Source organism: Takifugu flavidus, chromosome 5, assembly GCF_003711565.1.
Source record: "Takifugu flavidus isolate HTHZ2018 chromosome 5, ASM371156v2, whole genome shotgun sequence".
In the NCBI taxonomy this organism is placed as follows: Eukaryota; Metazoa; Chordata; class Actinopteri; order Tetraodontiformes; family Tetraodontidae; genus Takifugu; species Takifugu flavidus.
The window spans coordinates 8,585,944-8,603,927 of NC_079524.1; the positions used below are offsets into that span (position 1 = coordinate 8,585,944).

Below are 17,984 nucleotides of genomic sequence, written 5' to 3' on the forward strand. Positions count from 1 at the left end.
GTGACTCTTGTCAGTTATACTGAATAACTTTGATCCATGTCACTCAGGAGAGTTTGTGCAGATGTTCATTGACCTAAAATCTTCAGGCACTGTTCCCCTTTAATCAGAGATATCTGGGTGTGGAAAAGTCTCTTCAGTTATCATGTAAGTCAATGAGGAGCTGACATATTGCTGCAAAAAATATAATATTACATAAAATCACTCATTCTGATCAGTTAAGAAATTTACCTCGGTAAAGATATTGGTGTTCTGCAGCTTAGCCATTATCCTCCGCATCGGAAATGAAAAACATGAATCTTGGTTGATAAGATCTTTTAAAAGATGTTAGAAAACTGTGCGGCGCAGCTAAAAATGCAAGCGAGCCGAAGTGACCCCTGACGTGATCAAACAGGTGGATGGGCCAATAAGCTGTGATGTCTGGCAGGTATTTGGCCGGCTGAACGATCACATCCATGCGGATATCCACCTGCATATCCTCACCTCGTAATGATGGTAATCAGCGAGTTTATGAGTTTCTCCTCGCTGCGTCTCCCAGAGCCCATATAAAGATCAACGCTCCTCATTTCTTATCTCAACTGAGCGGCTCCAGTGTTAGCTTCAGAAGTACGCGCGGCGCTCGGCAGTGATCCGATCTGCTGCTCAAGGATGTTCAATCACAGCCTGATACACAGCATCAGCACAGCGTTGAGCTCTTAATTACGAAGGTCCTTAATTAAAATCTAAAAATGCCTGAGGGCGTTATTTCCTCACACTTAACGTCTCCTTATTTGTCCCCATTAGCCCTGCAAGATTCAATTTTCAGAGAGCGATATCAAAAAAGAAAAAGAGGAATCTATTTCAAGCAGCTGTGAAGCTGTTAAACCATTCAAAAATATTTTTCCCATAGTGCCTTTGTGAGAGTAACGATAGCCGCAATAATTTTATGCCAATTGAAGACACTGACAAATCAGCTGTAAAGCACGTCTTCATTTATTTTACACTTTTCCGACAAAGTTTCAATTCTCTCCTCACTACTAGGACTTATTAGAGGACAGGCACAAGCACTATGAGGGGTGAAAACCAGAAGAGTGAAAAGCACACCTCAAAAATCAACAGGAAGTCTGCACATCCGTAATAGGTTTGCTCAATGTTCATCCGTGGCGCTGATTAAAAAGAGCCTCTGCAGAGACAGGTGAGTGAGAGCAGCGTGCAAAACAGACATTCTTTCACAGGTGAAGCGCCTTCGGTTTAAACATCCGTCGAGATAATACAAATGAGAAACCAAGCTTCAGACAGGGGAGTCGCAGATTAGCAAATGGAGTGGTTTAAGGGCCTCGTATTGTTTTTCCCGGTACACGCATTTGTGTGTGTGTGTGTGGGTGTGTGTGTGTGCTGCTCATGTGATGATGTTTGGACCACGCCGTCCTGTCCTCTCATGGATGTTGGAGATCTTCAGGGCGATGGCAATGAGCGGGCCCAGCACCACCTGCAGGGAACATTACATCAGCAGTTTGTGGATGTATAAGACATGATGGAGCTTGTGTGATTTAAAGCATCACAACTGAGCTCAATGCAAACATCTGATTAAGAGCAATCGTTCTTTTTTCCAAAGCTGTTATTTAGAAAAGATGCACCGCACCTTGTAGACACACGCCCCCCCGACCCCCCTTACCTGCGTCTCTCTGTTGTGTCTCTCGGGGTCCCTCTCGAAACTCTCGGCATATATACGGATGGTGGTACCCATCCCACCTCCACTGCCGCTCATACGGAACACGAGACGGGCAGCATCGCTAAAGATGATCCTTAGACCCTTCAAACAGACATGAAAGAGCTTTTATTTCAAATGCATTTTTTTTTAAGAATGTCATGATTATTGTACGTGTTTGGGTATCTTGTAGGATTAGGTATTAAATACAGACAAAAGGAAAAAAGAAACTGAATGAAATGAAAGTCAGAAGACAAATCTACACTTCTGGTAGGTATGCAATATGTACGACATCCACTAGATGGCAGTAGACGCTATCTGGGAGGTAGAGGCGCGGTGGCACGCACGCACGCACACGCGCGCGCGCGGGGGGGGCGCCCTGTAATGAAGCCGACATCTTTTAAAAATTTAAAACTAATAGAGTTGAAACTGTTTGTGAAGTTAACATCGGCATTTTCAGGAAAACCAACAGGATTCAGCGGGGCCTGAATACCCAACTCCAACTCAGAATACCCCAAATATAGATAAGAGCTTGACGAATGGTTTTCAGGATGACTCTTATCCGTCCTAAATACCATAGAGGTTCTCGCCGCATCGTATTAGCGGGAATTACACTTGGAGACAAAAACAAGAGGTACACGCCATACACGCCAAATCATGTCAAATCAAATCAAGCTTTATTTATGTGGCACTTTTCAGATATGGCTCGTAGTGCCTTATGCAGGGTAAAAACAACAAATAAGTAAAGAAGCCCCAACACCCCCACATACTGTATATGCAACCAGAAATACACATAAGTGCACAATCACACACACACACATGCACACATCCCCAGACGCTCATACACACAGACCCCACCTATATGCTGGCTATCCCTCCAGAGACATGTGGTTGCTTTACATGGACCTGGCCTTTGCAGTAATTCTCTATCCTGACATGTCACAATGTGTGAGGAGCAATAAAATTATAGATGTCCGTCTGTCTGTTTGTCTTGATCTGAGTGGGTCGGCTCATCTCTAACAATACAGTAGAGGTGCAGTTATCAGGAGGCCGGCTAACGCCTGCAAGAAAAGATGTCAGCTGAACAGGCGTGGACACGCGCCAGCACCGCACCTCTCTTCCATCTGGACATCATTCAAAACACAGCATCTACATATACAGTAATCCAGAATATAATAAAGAATGTTGATGACTGAGAATATAAATATGGATTCTGCAAACTACAGTAAAATCTACCACAAAACCGCAATGTGATTATCTGTAACGATGACAAATTAAAAAATACAAACAAAACCCCACCTTGCCAGGGTTTGCCTTATCTGCAAATATTATCCCCAACTGTCAACTTAATGAAGTTAAATTTCGATGAGTCAGTGATAAATAAACACAAGTTGGCTTGGCTCAGCTAGGATGAAGAGTACAAATGTTTCACTACATGAAAATCTGGCCAAACATTTGCAAGCTGGGTTTGCAGATGTAAAAAACTTCCAATTTGTACTTTTTATTGCCTTTAAATGCAGATATATTTGTTAATTACGCACAGACTAGATGCTCTTGCACCTTATATTAATGCAGAAATTCAATACATTATAGAAAGGAGAGTCTAAATTGTACATAGTTGTCCGTGTGTTCGGGCGAGCAAACTTTTCCACCTTTGAGCACGTTTGACGTGGAAAGAGAGAGAGAGAGAGAGAGAGAGAGGGGAAGAGAGAGAGAGAGAAAGAGAGAGAGAGAGAGACAGCAGAAGAGGGGCGACAGCTGATATAATTCTGTTCTGGGAGGAATGTGCGCTGTAATAACAGACACTGAGGGGACTGGGGAGATGCTGACAATTTGCCAGCAGGGTTCCTTCACATTTTGGGTTAGAGCACACCCATGCAGGTGCTGTAACCATGGAAACAGCTCGCACTGCTGTGACACCTTTAAAGTGCACAAGGTCGACTGATAAAATGTAGGCACAGTTGTAAATCCGTGGAGGACATGCAGTTGTGTGCATGTGTTCACACTAATGCACACAGACAACTGGACAGCACCGGGCACCCACATGCGCAGCACGCGTGTGCGTTTGTGGTATTAAGTGGCGCAGACACATAGGGAAGTGTCGACGCCAGGGATGAGTTTCCACACATTTCTGAGCACAGCAGTCAGCTGGGTAAACTTCACACGTAGCGTGGGGGAGGAAAAGAAGGGAGGGAAGTTGAGAACAGGGGAAGGTGCACTGGCAGAGGCATTATCAGCGTGTATAAGCATTTGGGCTGTATGTCCGCCATGTTTGAAGATGGAAGACAGGCTGTGGCGACATTAGTAGAACCTCTAATGCGACATTTCTGATGCACAGCGGCTGGGCTTGTTTACTTGAGTCACGCGACTGAGCACGGGAAAGTCAACAGCATGCGGTTGTGTATGTTACACCCCGGATGAGGAGAAGATGAACAAAATATAAGTACTAAAAGAAAAATTCGATTTAGACTGAGAAACGTGTAGAGAGCGCCCCCTTGTGACGATAAAGGTTTGTTTGTAAAATAGGCGCCACCAATGCACAGATGATGTCTTGTACAACAGGTATGGTGTCAGAGCAAAATATAACCCCAATTCATGGTCTTTTCCTCACATATACACAAATAATAATAAGCAGAAATGCGTGAAAAGAGAATAAATAGTTCTGGCTTTGATGTCTAGAAGACACGAAATGTCTAAAGAGCAGCAGCAGCAGCATCGACAGTCGCTATTGAGGTAATGCAACATTCGCGCTGACCTGGTTTCGAGCCACCGTTCCGTCCACAGGGTCCACGTACTCAAAGTTTTCCGATTTTTCCACACTGTATACGTGATCTCCGACGGAGAACCTCTGGCTCATGAACGCTTTGTCTATGATTATGGCCTCCAGATCTCGCATCAGGTAAAAGGCCACGCGTGGGTCCAGAGCTTCGTAGTCAAACCTGAGAAATGGGCGACACGTACATCTTATTCCCTGTTATTTTCTTTGTAAATTCCACATTTACATGGCTGGAAATCAGCAAGCCTCTCTGTGGGAAAATGGAAAGGTCCAGCAACTGTCAGTGGGAATACTGCCTGCAGTAATCTATGCCTCTCACAGGGGAGAGGTTAAAATAGGAACAGTAAGGCAGTGAGGAGGACAAGAGTAGGAATGGATGGAGGTGTAGGCCTGGGAGACCTATCTGGTTGTAGGGGTAGATAAAATAGATTGAGGCATTTGGCCAAGAGGAGTAAAGACTCTAAATCCCCAGGCTCACTGATTTACATATATCAAAGATACTGCGGTTTGAATAAAGCCCCTGACTTCATGTTTAAAGTGAAAGTAGAGCATTAGAGTGATAAACATTTCCAAAAGTCACCAATTTACGGATTATGGAGCCTTTTTACCTGCAGAAGTAATGACGTCCAAACTTGGCCCAGTGCTCCCTGACAATCTGCTCGACAGTCTGCTTCCTGGCGGCCATGATGGAAAGCCACATCAGCACCGACCACAGGCCATCTTTCTCACGGATGTGATCCGAACCTGCGGGAGACACAAAAGCAAAAACAACCCAGTCCGTTCAGACAACTATTCAGAGTCCTAGCCAAAATAAGGGAGGGCGGTGGATCTAAATTCCTAATTGCAGCCTACCACCAGGGGGCCAAATAGATTCTTTGGACTAATTCTTTTGGAGTTTTCATTTTGTCCCATTTCTTTCGCAGCCTGTGGTTGCTAGCCTGTTAACAAAGCTTTGCATAGAGTCTTGAAACAAGAGGAAAGAACTAGCCTTAGTTTTAAAGTCTTATCTTAGACAGTTACTGCAGCATGTATTTGTTTAGGCAGTTTCATTCCATTGAAATTATCCACAAATGTCTGTATTTTGAAGCTAGAACTGTGCATGTTGACTGAATTTGGAGCTGTTGGCTTTATGTTTCTCCAAACACCTCATAGCTCTGTGAGCTCTGTGAGCTCTTTGTTCTGCCAACAGCTGTTTGCAACAGTTGTTTTTCCTTCAATCCCTGTCCTGCTGTCTGTTTTCTTTTATCTCACCCTCTGACGTGGAAAGAAATGTGTGTAAGTAAAACCTTAATTATTAACAATAACATTAGCAAATTAGGTTATATGAAAAAAAAGATGTTTTCCATGTCTAAACATCTATTTGACACTTTAAATGTCCAAGAAAACAAGAAAAAAAAGTTTTGAAAAATGAATATGTGAGAAATAACTTGCAAGAGCTTCTTCTGTGAGTATCTGACTAAGTGTATCAGCATTAGTAGAAGAGCAGGAGTGGCGACCGCTCTCAAGATTTACTCCTCGACGCTCCCGCTAAGCTTTTGGCCTTACATGGCTAAGCAAGGAGGCAACTCGCCTAGCTCCCATAGTCCTCAGTGCTCTGAGTCTCTGCTCCTTCCATTTCTCCCCTTGACAATAATTATCTTATTTGGGCTTGCCAAAACTATCTGCTCTTGACCGTGTTCCCGTCATTAAAAGTGGTCCCCCCCCCCCACCCCGTTTCTGTTTTTCAAAGACATTTCATCCCTTACTTTGAATAAAAGAGCCAGAGAGAGTGGAGAAAATGAAAAGACAAGGGCGACGGCAAACATGTGTGTGTCATGTGTGCACATTTATATTTTCTGGCTGCGCTGGTGTGTGCGTCAACATGGGGGGTGAGGGGGCTGTGTGATTCAGGGAACCCCTCTGTCCTTTTATAGCAGAAGAATGGAGATTATTTACACATGCAGTCGGGGTCAGAGCCCTCACATCTATTAGCAGCCTTTGACTAGTCAAGATGCAATTCTGGACATGTAGCAGGCTGGTGAATGTGTGGAAGGGAGGGAGAAGAGGAGCCAAACTGAAAACAATGATTCCACTTATGAATGATGTTGACCGCTTGATTTCTCATGTCTGTCAGCTGATGTCTGCAAAGGGTCGAAATCTAGCGAGGTTCAATCATAAAGCAATAATTAATTTAAATGTACCTGTTCCAAAGCTCTCTTCCCCACAGAGGGAGCAACGGCCAGAGTCCATCAGGTTTCCAAAGTATCTCCATCCTGCCGGAGTCTCGTACAGCGCAAGTTTCATGGCTTTGGCAACTCTAGAACCACACAGGAAGAAAGAAACATATACTGTAAGACAACAACAAATGTTCTGGGAGAGCTGGGGGATGGGGTTGGTGCTGGAAAAGGTCACAATTCCAATTGGATTTTAGTTCAATCGGTGGATAAGGGGTTAAAAAAATCATTTTTATGATAAAAGTGATCTCACTTTATCAGTTATTATTGTTCTTTGAGGGCGTAGGCTCTGTAATTTATGAGATATAGGGAGGGAGGCTGATTATCTTTTAGACGGTTTGTGCTTTTGGAATGTTTATTTTTGTTTGGGGGTGGGGGAGGGGGGTGGGTAACAACACATAACAACACAAATAGAATCAGGATGCTGGGTTTTGCAAAAGGCAATTTGAGGCCTGAACCTCCTCATTTGCACGTCCATCCGGTATGCAAGCATGCAACAACTGTGGGATGCTTCACCCTGCACTATATTTGGAGGTGGGTGTGGCTTCAGGGTTTTTTTCAAATGTTTGCTGCACGTCAACACATAGCTTAACGCCACCGGGAGAGTTGTTTACAAGAGGAGGGCAAAAATGACACAAACTGTCTTTTTTACCCCCCTAGATGGAGAAATAGGAGCTGGAGCGGAAAGCTTGACATTCCTAAAAGAAACCAGAACCACGGCCTCGATGAGCTTTTGAAGTTGCAAATGTCACGTCGTAAACATCGAGACCGACCCCGCCGGTGTCACTTTATAGGTTCTGCTGGAAAATAAGGGGCCAAAACGTGCGAAAGCAGAGTAATCAAAAGGTTGAGAGGCTCTAAGTGTACAGTCCTACATTGGAACATGTGTATGAACAGTGTCCCCATGGCAACAGAGCTGAGTAAACACTCACCAACCAAGGTTAGTGAATTTGCTCATATACAAACATAAATGAGGGGCTTTTTTTTTTTAATAAACTAAGAAATACTGATATAGTAAATCCTGACAAATTCATATTTATACAAAAACTGCAGGCCAGGGTCAGCAGATGCTGCCTCTCCCAGTTGCTCAAGAGACTTTGGCAGATGTATGACATGAGGAATAAACTTGGAAAGTTTATATTTGGGGCTGTAATCTCTCAACTAGAAGTCTTTACAGTGTGTCGACGTCGGTTTTCCCACACTATTATCAGTTAGGATTTGTAAGCAGGAAAGTACCAAGTTATTTGTATTTAAACTTTTTAAGGAGTTTGCTCATTTCCAGCTACTTTCCACTTTTAGTGCCAATAGGTGAGGATCTGACTGTACTCTGGACCACTCCACAAAAGACCAGCATTGGTTTCCTGCACTTTCCCCTCAATTGCGAACGAGTCCCTGACTGATTTGAACCTCTGAGTTTGGCAGAGACCAATCTGATCTTGACTGGATGAGAACAGTGGCCTTGAACATGTGGCTGCATCAAGCTAGGCCATCTACAAAAAGCTGGGTCACTATTCTAAAACGGTTAGACCCGAAAAGCAAGCACTGACGTATGGGGATCAGGTGGCCTGTACCTCTATGCCACACTTCAACGCACCCCCACAAGGATGCCACGGGTCTGAGCCTAGAACGGGAGAGGAACCACTGCTGGTGTGCAGCAGATGTACTAAAAACTTCTAAAAACATTTTGTATTGAAATACAAACCCGAACCGAACGAGACCTGGATGTTCGTCCCCATATGGTGAAGAGCAGAGAAAGACCAGCTCAGTTTATCTGCTCATCCTCACTCTCCAATCAAATTTAAGGAGTGTAAATTCACACAGGCGCTGTAGTACACGCACACACACACACACACATGTGCATGTATGTACATGCTATCTGCTTTGTCCTCCTGTACTCGGTCTTTGAGTACTTTTCTGTGATATGACACCGAACACAGAGGAGTGGGATGAAGGATGAGTTCTCTCCGTATCTAAACACTACCAGCTTTTGGCCTTGGCTTCATATTTTTTCCAAACATAGCATGCAGTATCCTCTTTCCTCACCTCCTCTGTGAGCCTGGACTTAAAAGCTTTAGGATGACATTCAGGCCAGACGGCGTGCGGGACGTTTACCTGAGAAACGGTTCTCCATGAGCCTCACAGAACCCGTTTCCAAAGCAGCCAGTAATATGACCCGCTTGTGAGCATCTAACTGTTTTTAAAAAATCTGTAACGGAATATTTTTTGGACATCACTCAGAACCGTACGTGACATTTTTCACAGTGTGCGTGATGAGTCAGTGTGTAACTTGGCCACATTGTGCTGCCTAAGAAAACATTGATGTATCGTATAATATTCAAGCCTTCTGTGACAATAATCCAGTTTTTCCTCCACAAAATAAAAGCACACATGATAAAAGAACTAAATCATTTTACAAGGTAATACAGGTCTCCTGAAGATGGTGACAGGAACAGATTTTAGCAAATTGGATAAATTTTTATGATTTATTCCTACAGCTTTGTATAATCCCGCAGGCGTACAAAAGAACCAAAGCATAACGGAGATATAGAGACATTCCAGCGGCACTGCAGCAGTAAGCGTTTGACTCTGAACCTTTTTAAACCTAAGCAGGCGTGAAGAACTTGGATACATTCGTGTATGGTAACAGCAAGCAACAAGCTTTGCCCTCCAACATCCTTCCTCAGCAGTCTGGTTAAAGGGGAGGCAGATGTTTCCTTCACTACAGCTTTTCTTCTTCCATGCATCGGTCTGCACTTGTGTCCTCAAACACGCACGATGCACACGCACAAGCGTTCATCCAAACAGCTGTAACACCTGTAAATCAGGCCCCCCTTCTATCCCTGGAATCTGATCCCTTTGTCTCTTTTCCCTTTCTTTCATTGTTTCCTGGATACACACAAGTACACACACTCACATCGTATCTATCAAAGTTTTTATAACATGTAGTTTGCCTGACTACAAGTAAACACACAGCCAGGGCCGCTCAGTCTAAACACTCACAAACCAAAGCCACTTTCTCTCCTAAAAAGGATCAGGACTGGGCCCATTCCAGGATCCCACAACACACTTCAGCACTTCCTGGTGTTTGTCAGGATGTGCAGATACATACATTATGGGTCCAGAGAGTAGCGGTGCCACTTTGTGGACCTGAGTGGCGGTTATGAAGCTAAGAGTTACACAAAGTGACCCTGTCAGTAATTATCAGTAGGTCCTTAGAGGTGGGGGGGTACTACAGAGTGTTGGTTTAATTTAGATTAAGGAGGAGGAAAAAGGAAAAAAAATCTTATAATCTAAGACAAATCCTCATTTCTGGAGCAGTTTTATTTATAGATTGGGCCTCATCTGTAATAGACATCTAATTTTAAGTTAATTCTAATAGACTTTTACAGGAAATTAAATTACATTAATGCAGAAAAGGCAATGGAGAGATAAAGGACATCTGCTCTATTAACTAAAAAAAAGGCCAATTTCTTCTGTGTGGGTGTGAGGGGGGGAGAAGGGTCCACTCAATGAGCAGTGAAACTAGAAACACAGCACCATAACACACCACAGGTCCATGTGGTATGCAAATAAAGATGTCACCCTAAGTTATTGTAGTTTGTAGTTTGGAACTGGTTCATTTCCTCAATGCTGTTGCTTATAGTGATAATGCTACCTGTGTAAATACCTCGTCTGATTTGGTGATTTTGCGTTTAATTTTGATTAATTTCTGATTTTTTTTTATTATTGGGAATAACTTTGGAGGCAAATATTCCGACTAAGGTGATTTTCAATGCAAAACTATAAATTTTAGCATGTTGCAAACAACATTTTGGTGAAATTTAAGATGGTCTTAGATTAAATGGTCTTTTCTGGTTGCTCCTTTAGGGCGAGTGGGGTACGGTGATGGGATCCCTCTTCCTTGGAACAATGTTAATGGGGAAGGTGCTGGCTGTGATCATCTCTCATCGCTCAGCACCTTCTACTCGCCTCAAGTGTTACATAACAGGGCAATATTTATAGGCAGTGAGTAAACGTGTAAGTGGGAGCTGTGCGTATGTGATCTTGCAGCCTTATTCGCGGCGGATGAATCTGAATGTGAGACTGTCGAGTGTCTCCAGAGACTAGGCTGCAGCGAGAGTTTGTAAAAGAACAGTTGTGTTAGTGTGACAAGTGAAGGCAACACCCCCACCGCACATTTTAATCCAGAGAGTATGTGTTTTCATACCTGTCAAGGGCAGTGCTTGTGGCCATGCTCCTGGCAAAGCCTTTGACGCCTTGTTGTCTGAAGTACGGGATGGCGGCGAGATTGGCGGCCATGACGGCCAGTGAGTCTGATGGGTTCACAAAGAAGCCATTTTCACCAAGGATCATGTACCGGTCCTGAAAAACAGTTTTTAGCTGTATTTAAAAACGGTATTTAGTTATTAATATCTCGTTCTGCCCGTGCTCATCCACAATAAACACATCATTACAACGAACACTGGCACAGCTGAACGAATGCGCCTTTAAATAAACACCAGTGCAGCACAATCTGCAGCTTATAAATAACCCCCAAATACTGACACAGCTAACTGCTGAGAAACCAAAACGTGTTCATGGAAGTTTGTCGATAAAATTAACTCGAAGGACTAACACAATGCATTCGTTTTTCCTCATTATTTATGTCCGCTGAGTCAAATCTTGAATTCCCTCAGAGAAATCAGCAGTACAGAAAAGGGATTCATAACATTTAGTATTTAACAGATCTGACTTGCTGTGTTATGTAACCGCAACCTCCTAAATGGAAATATTCAAGAGACTCGAAGGGTCAGAGCTGCTTCTGCCGAAGGCTGTAAAGAGGTAAAAAATTCGGACATGGCTATTTGATGACATTATGGAAAAAATGAGCTTATGTGAGGTAATCAGGCATCCAGGACTATTTAGTCTCCCATTGCCTTTAAAAAAGAAACAATAAATGACTTGGACGGAGGCTAAAAACTGACCTTCCCTGTCAGCTACAGCTTCAGTAGGCTGCAGTGACGCTGAAGAACACCCAGGAAACCGTCCATCGTGCGTACCGTTTTCCGCAAAAGGTCATTATTTAAACAGATTAAGTTGTTTCAGACCATTCCTGAATATTTATGTGTGTTCATTGGACAAAAAGACATAAGGGAAACTTGATAGTGGCTCCGCCTGCTTGTCAAAACCTTTGGTTGACACCAGCATCTTTGGGTCTGAGGCTTCACTGGATACATTAACATTAATAGTTATAGAAGATTTACCCATTTGATACACAACTCCGTGGCTCTGAACACATCCTCTAAACTCATTTTTACACATTAGAGTCTTACCCCATCAGCATCAAATGCAGCGCCAAAGCCAAAGTCACCTCCTTTCATGGCATCTACCAGAGAGCTTGCATAGGTCAGGTTGGGCTCCGGTGGTTGTCCACCAAAGTCCTCCAGAGGGACACAGTTGACGGCAGAGTTAGCGGGAGCACCTAACTCATCGCAAAGGATCCTACGCACGTAGGGGCCCATGACTGTGATGTGATAAGAGAAGGAGATTGTGCAGGAACAACGTTTTGATCCCCAACGCTAATTCATAAATAGCTCCTAAGATACAGCCAAGATCAATCGGCCCACCTCCGTTCATGGCATCTATGTGTAGCTTGAGCTGATCTGGTCCCGTCAGAAGACTTTTAATGGCACTGAAGTCAAAGATGTTTCTCAGCATTTGCAAATACACCTCGACGGAGTCAATGATCTCCACTGGGGACAGAGAAAAGCTTTGATTCAAACTTGCAAAACTGAAGAAAAAAAAAGATCAGACTCTTTAGTTGGCCTGATAGATCCTGTTTTAAAACAAAGCATCTGTTGTACCTCTGAAGGGTTTGAATTTGTTTTCGAGGTCAAATTCCTGTCTTCCCAGCCTGGACAGGTCAATGCGGAGGTCGGGGCAGATGGCGTATTCTTCTAGCGTCCGACTAACCTGGGAGATTTTCTCCATCACCGTGTCTGGAGACGGGCCTGCAAAATAATATTTATCAGTTATTTAATTCGTTTGTTAGTTATTCACTCCTCCAGTCTCAGCTCTTGCTTGTGATATGAATAATTGTCAGGGACGTGACAAGAACACGTTCTCAGAGCATACCTCCATTCGCCACATTGAACTTGATCCCAAAGTCTCCAACAGGGCCTCCGGGGCTGTGACTGGCTGTGAGGATGATCCCACCTATGGCCTTGATCTTCCTGATGATGCAGGAGACAGCGGGGGTGGACAGAAGGCCATTGTGTCCGATAACCAGCCTGCCGATCTGAACAACGCAGATATGAGTGAGCCATCAATGAAATGTATAAAAAACAAAACCTAAAAAATTGTTAAAATAGTCTGCTAAAATAAAATTATGGAAGGAAATTATGGAAGAGCGTAGTTGGACCTGGTATTAAACCAGGCCTGAAACGTGCTCTACTGTAAAACCTGGAGATGATCCACTTCAAGAGGTTGCCTCAATCTCCCTATTCACTAATGCTGCTTTCAAAGTGCAACACGGCCAGCATCCCATAATTCCCCCACATATCAGCTATTCTAAATAAATGTGTGCTCACCGGTGAAGAATTTATTCTCCTGACGTCAATGTATCCTCCTAATGTCCCACATGTTGCTTGTATATAAAGAACTGAAGCAGCTCTTTGAAGAAAAGAACTTGTCAACACGGGTTGTTTGCAAAGTTTGTGTTTTAAGCAATTTCTTAGTTCCCACTTTGCTTACATCTTAATGGCTAGTAATGTAAGATTTGTCTCTGTGATCATGACCTTTGTTTCAATATGACACCAGAGCGTTCAGGTTTGTTCTGGGCTAATGGAGAGAGGACAAGGATGCAGGATGGGTGGACGTGCTGATAAGGCTGACAACAGCAAAGAAGGGATGGCTGTCAAAAGAAATGAATCACATTTTCCTTTGGAACATGCCCAAGTCAACCACAAAGATGCCTCAGCTTCTTTCCTCTCTATCTCCCCCCTCAGTCAGTTTTAGGTGGTGTTTCGACAGCTGACACTTTGAACTTTTGTGTCTCATTCTGGACAAACTGCCTTTACAGTCTTCCCCAAGATACTGAATGTTCTAAACAAGAGGTAGCAACATAGTCCGATGCCCATCTTAACAATAGGTTAGATTTAAGAGACATTTAAGGATGTATAGTCACACCCCAAAGGTGAAGCTTGTTTAGAGAAAATGTATTTTGCTTTTACTGGCATTAATTCTGAGAGTATCCCTGGTGACCTTTAGGAGTTAAGCAACGATGCAAAGATTCCCAAATGTCGTGAAATGTCCTGATAATCATCATATTTAAAGATCACTCAAGAAGACCCCCCCATTCTTACCCCATTGGCAGCTGCCATCTGCACGATCACCTCAATGGCGGCACGGCTGAAGTAGCGGCCGTCGCTGCCCACAACCATGGTGCATCCCTGACGGTCTCTAAGGTCGATGGAGGACAAGAGGCTCTGGATGTAGTTCTGGAGGTAGTTTTTCTTGCCCTCAAACACCGCCGTCTTCCTCCGCAGCCCGCTGGTACCGGGCCGCTGGTCGTCGAAGGGGGCGGTTTGGACCGTCAAGACCGGGATGGGGCTCGTCTCCATCCTCCTCGTTAAGATCCAACAGGAGGACGCGGCTCAGTGGATCCGAAATAAAAAGAGAAAAGTTGAAGTTTGTCAGCCTATACAGTTTCCGATGGGGGTGTTGGGGCGGCAGAGCAAGAAAGGGCCAGAGTTAAAGGAGTCACCCGGGAGAAGTGCGCTCACCTCCTCGGGTTATTAAAACCCGCAGGGCTGCATCTCTAAAGCTGCTGGGAGACAACTCCCTCTTTTCCTAATAAGCCCGAACAACTGACTACAAGGGGGGGGGGGGGGGGGGGGTTGGGGGGGTGGCAGGGAGGGCCAGATTGCTACGGGCTCAGCTGATCCTCTGGCCAAAAATAGCCATTTGACTGATGGTAGAGGGGAATTGTGTCGGGACCGTCCTGCAACCGGACACTGCCTGTGTCTGCTGCGATTCTGTCCGGGACCCTTCAGCAGTGGGGGCAAAGTTAGAAGTCCAGTTCGAAGAAGAAACGACGCCCATTGTTTTTCTTGATTCAAATTTAACAGCGTTTACTGTAAAAGAAAGCCAACCTGCGACGTTGTTGTAATAATCTCGACTGACTCTACAGTTGGTAAACAGCGCCACTCTGAGGTGAGAAGTAGAAGCACATCATTTTCAGGAGCGCAGGTTTGACGTGAGACCGAGAAGAGAAATGAAGCGAATTGTGATCTCCTTGAAATGAAAACTAGAGAATTATAGTCCTGGAATATGCAGGTGGTTGCAAAAAGCAACAATGCATATCAAGTAAGTGCCACTCCACTGGCATTGAGATTGTATTAAGCTACGAATTTCACTGAATTTCAACTTATATGCCTTCAAAAATTTAAAGAGAATGCTTCCTTTTGAATATTTTATTTATCTAATTTTGCCTATTTTTAACATACCCCCCCAATTTTCTTTTCTAAAGGAGTTAGGGTAATCATTTTCAGTATTGTTTGGTGTAATCCAGCATTTAATAAGTAAGATGTTTTATTACTTTATTCAGATCTTAAATCCTCTTTTAACCCTCCATTGCATAATGTAAATGTCACGTTACTGTCTTAAAGACATATACCGGTCAAAAGTAGGATGTTTAAACAACAAACAGGATATATGTTAAACTTATTTATTCTAGTACTGTAATTAAAAAACACATTCATCAAAGGTTTCCATTGCAAAACGTCTCACAAATATATTACCACAAATCTTATTTACAGGTATTTCTATTAAGACAATCACATGTCAAAGCACGTTAATTCCATGCAGCTGAAAAATTTCTCTAAGAAACAGATCTTGATGTTTTCACATCGAACACAAACAGACACGGTGGTTTCTTCAGCAGTAAGAGAGCCTGGGCCCCTCAATCTGAGAAGTCAGACTCAGCATGGCCGGAGGGCAGAACGCTGTCACGGGAGGCTGCAGGAGTGTCGGGACCAAACTAGCAGCAGGGCCCGAATAGAGATGATTGTAACTGAGAAGGGCCTGTTGGCTGTGCAGCAAGTTAGAGGTCGGTGGGCCTAAAGAAGAGGGTTTGCTCATGATGCTTTCGATGCTGAAGGAGCACTTTGCCTGCAAGACGGGCTTTGGCGCAGCGGGTCCTGTTGCGCAAAGCTGCGTTCTGAGTTCTTTAGGCCTGCCGCGCGCCTCCTGACTGTTAAGGGTTTGTGGAAAGAGGTGATAGGACGTGGGAGACACAACGATTCCCTCCTGCAGGGGCATGTACCGGACAGGAGCAGAGGGTGGGGGGCTGACTCGGTATGACTGCCCGTATGGCCGGTAGCTGCTCAGGTTGGAATAAAACATGAGTCCGTCTTTGTTGAGGTCAGGATGGTTTCTCTTGAAGCGCTTCCTTCGCCGAAGGAAGCTGCCGTTGTCGAACATATCCTTCGAGGCAGGGTCAAGGGACCAGTAGTTACCTTTGCCCGGGTTCCCAGGCTCCCTCGGGATCTTAATGAAACAGTCATTGAGGGAGAGGTTGTGCCTGATGGAGTTCTGCCAGGCGGGGAACTTGTCTCTGTAGTAGGGAAACTTGTTGCTGATGAAGTCACAGATGCCACTCAGGGTCAGTTTCTTCATCGGGCTCTGCAGGATGGCCATGGTGATGAGAGCGATGTAAGAGTACGGCGGTTTCACGGAGCTGTTTAGGCTTTTCTTGGATGGCGGTGCGTCTGCGCAGAAGCTGTTCTCACTCTCCCCCGATGAGTCCGCCTCTAACGAGTCAAACTCTGCGCCGGATTCTGCCGAGGAGCCAGAGTCCACGGAGCACTGGCTTTGGTATAAACGCTCGCGTGGGCGTTCATCCTTACCGACAGTGTCAATCTCCTCCACATCTAGAGGCAAAGCAGCGTGCTGTGAAGTCTCAAAATCACCGGACAGAGTCATTGTCACTCTCATAGTCACCTGTCTAAAACTCGGAAAGATAAAAATAAATCAGCCCGCGCGTAAAAATCAAAGGTCCCGTACTCATGCGTAAAAACGCATGTGCTCCCCAGTGTTGGTAAACCTCGTATTGTAGTGACTGGTTGCTATGGTCCCCGCTTTATATCCTGGGAAGCTGATGCCCCGAAGACCAGTCCCATTTACACTTCGGACCTATCAGAGTCGCCCTTCACCCCGGGAAGCCGGAGAAGGCAGCGCACAGGTGGGGGTTCCCTGGAAGCGCATGACTGATGCAAAGTGGGCCTCATTTTAACACGCTAAATTATGCTTTTTTTCCCCCAAAAGCCCACCAGAATTTGTTTTTAAATAATTAAAACATCGATTAGAACATCGTTGGGCTTCAAAATGAAACGCTTTGTACGGTATCCAGAGTAAAGTACACTTGCTTCCCTTTTTAAACGAAACGCTTATTAACACAAAACTAGATACTTTCATACTAGAGCTTCTTAAACAAGTCACTCTCATGAAAGCTGGTGACATCACAGGGGTGGCCGTGCGCCTTATACGGGTCCTCGCCAGCAAAAGTGAAGTGCTTAAGGTCAAATCCTGGCAATTTAATGTTCTTGATAATCCAAAAAGCGCAGAAGCTCAGCGTGGGGCGGTGTGTTCCTGGCAGTTTTAACACCACGCCTTGTCTTAGATAAGAAGGAACGCAGATCTCCCTGATTCCGCCCCCCCGCCGGTTCGTTTAGTTAGTCACCTCGGGATGCCCGCAGGTGGCGTGACCATGAAAATGGCCATGGTGGGGATTCCCGCAGCCAATAGTAAAAAAGAGTAATAGTCGCCTTAACGAGGTCATCAGCATCAGAATCGAAAAGGAAACGTCTTAAGTGCGCTGTGCGCCCTGGGCTGCGGGGCTCATGCTCGGTTTTACGACCGGGATGAATGACCCAACCGGCCCAGCAGCGGATATGTAACAAATCGCGCATCTATAGGTTACTATCTAATTGCAAATGACCATGTTGGGAAAACTTCATGTTTGTTTTCACCCAACTGGTCCTACTGTGGAACTGTCCGTGTGAGACACGCCTTTCACGTGACTTACTAACAATCAAGTTCCAAAAGAAGGAAATTTAAATTTGTAAAATATTAAGGTTCTAGAGGTTACTGAATGTGTGATCTATCAGACCGTTTAACAAATTGTTTTTACACTGGGAGAAGCTAGACAAAAATCAGACACTCAGTAAAATCTGGTTTTGGAGAGTGTTCTTTGCTCTCACATTGTTACGTTGAGGATGACCTCTCCCAGTGAAGGCCTCATTTCATTTTAGGCATTTTTTCTTTGCTACAA

General features: G+C 44.5%; 2 protein-coding genes across 2 annotated transcripts; both read right to left on the minus strand.

Annotated features, from left to right (window-relative positions):
* Positions 1–951: 951 nt before the first annotated feature.
* On the minus strand, positions 952–14,507 carry pgm5 (phosphoglucomutase 5). The gene is made up of 11 exons (XM_057033517.1): positions 14,017–14,507; positions 12,788–12,950; positions 12,517–12,663; positions 12,280–12,405; positions 11,986–12,176; positions 10,881–11,035; positions 6,641–6,756; positions 5,069–5,204; positions 4,440–4,623; positions 1,652–1,789; positions 952–1,465 (listed from the first exon to the last, which is right to left on the minus strand). The coding sequence occupies exons 1-11, from the start codon at positions 14,272–14,274 to the stop codon at positions 1,376–1,378; spliced, it is 1,704 nt and encodes a 567-aa protein (XP_056889497.1). The 5' UTR covers positions 14,275–14,507; the 3' UTR covers positions 952–1,375.
* Positions 14,508–15,366: 859 nt separating this feature from the next.
* On the minus strand, positions 15,367–17,883 carry foxd5 (forkhead box D5). Its single transcript, XM_057034151.1, has one exon. The coding sequence runs from the start codon at positions 16,646–16,648 to the stop codon at positions 15,590–15,592; it is 1,059 nt and encodes a 352-aa protein (XP_056890131.1). The 5' UTR covers positions 16,649–17,883; the 3' UTR covers positions 15,367–15,589.
* Between the last annotated feature and the right edge of the window lie 101 nt (positions 17,884–17,984).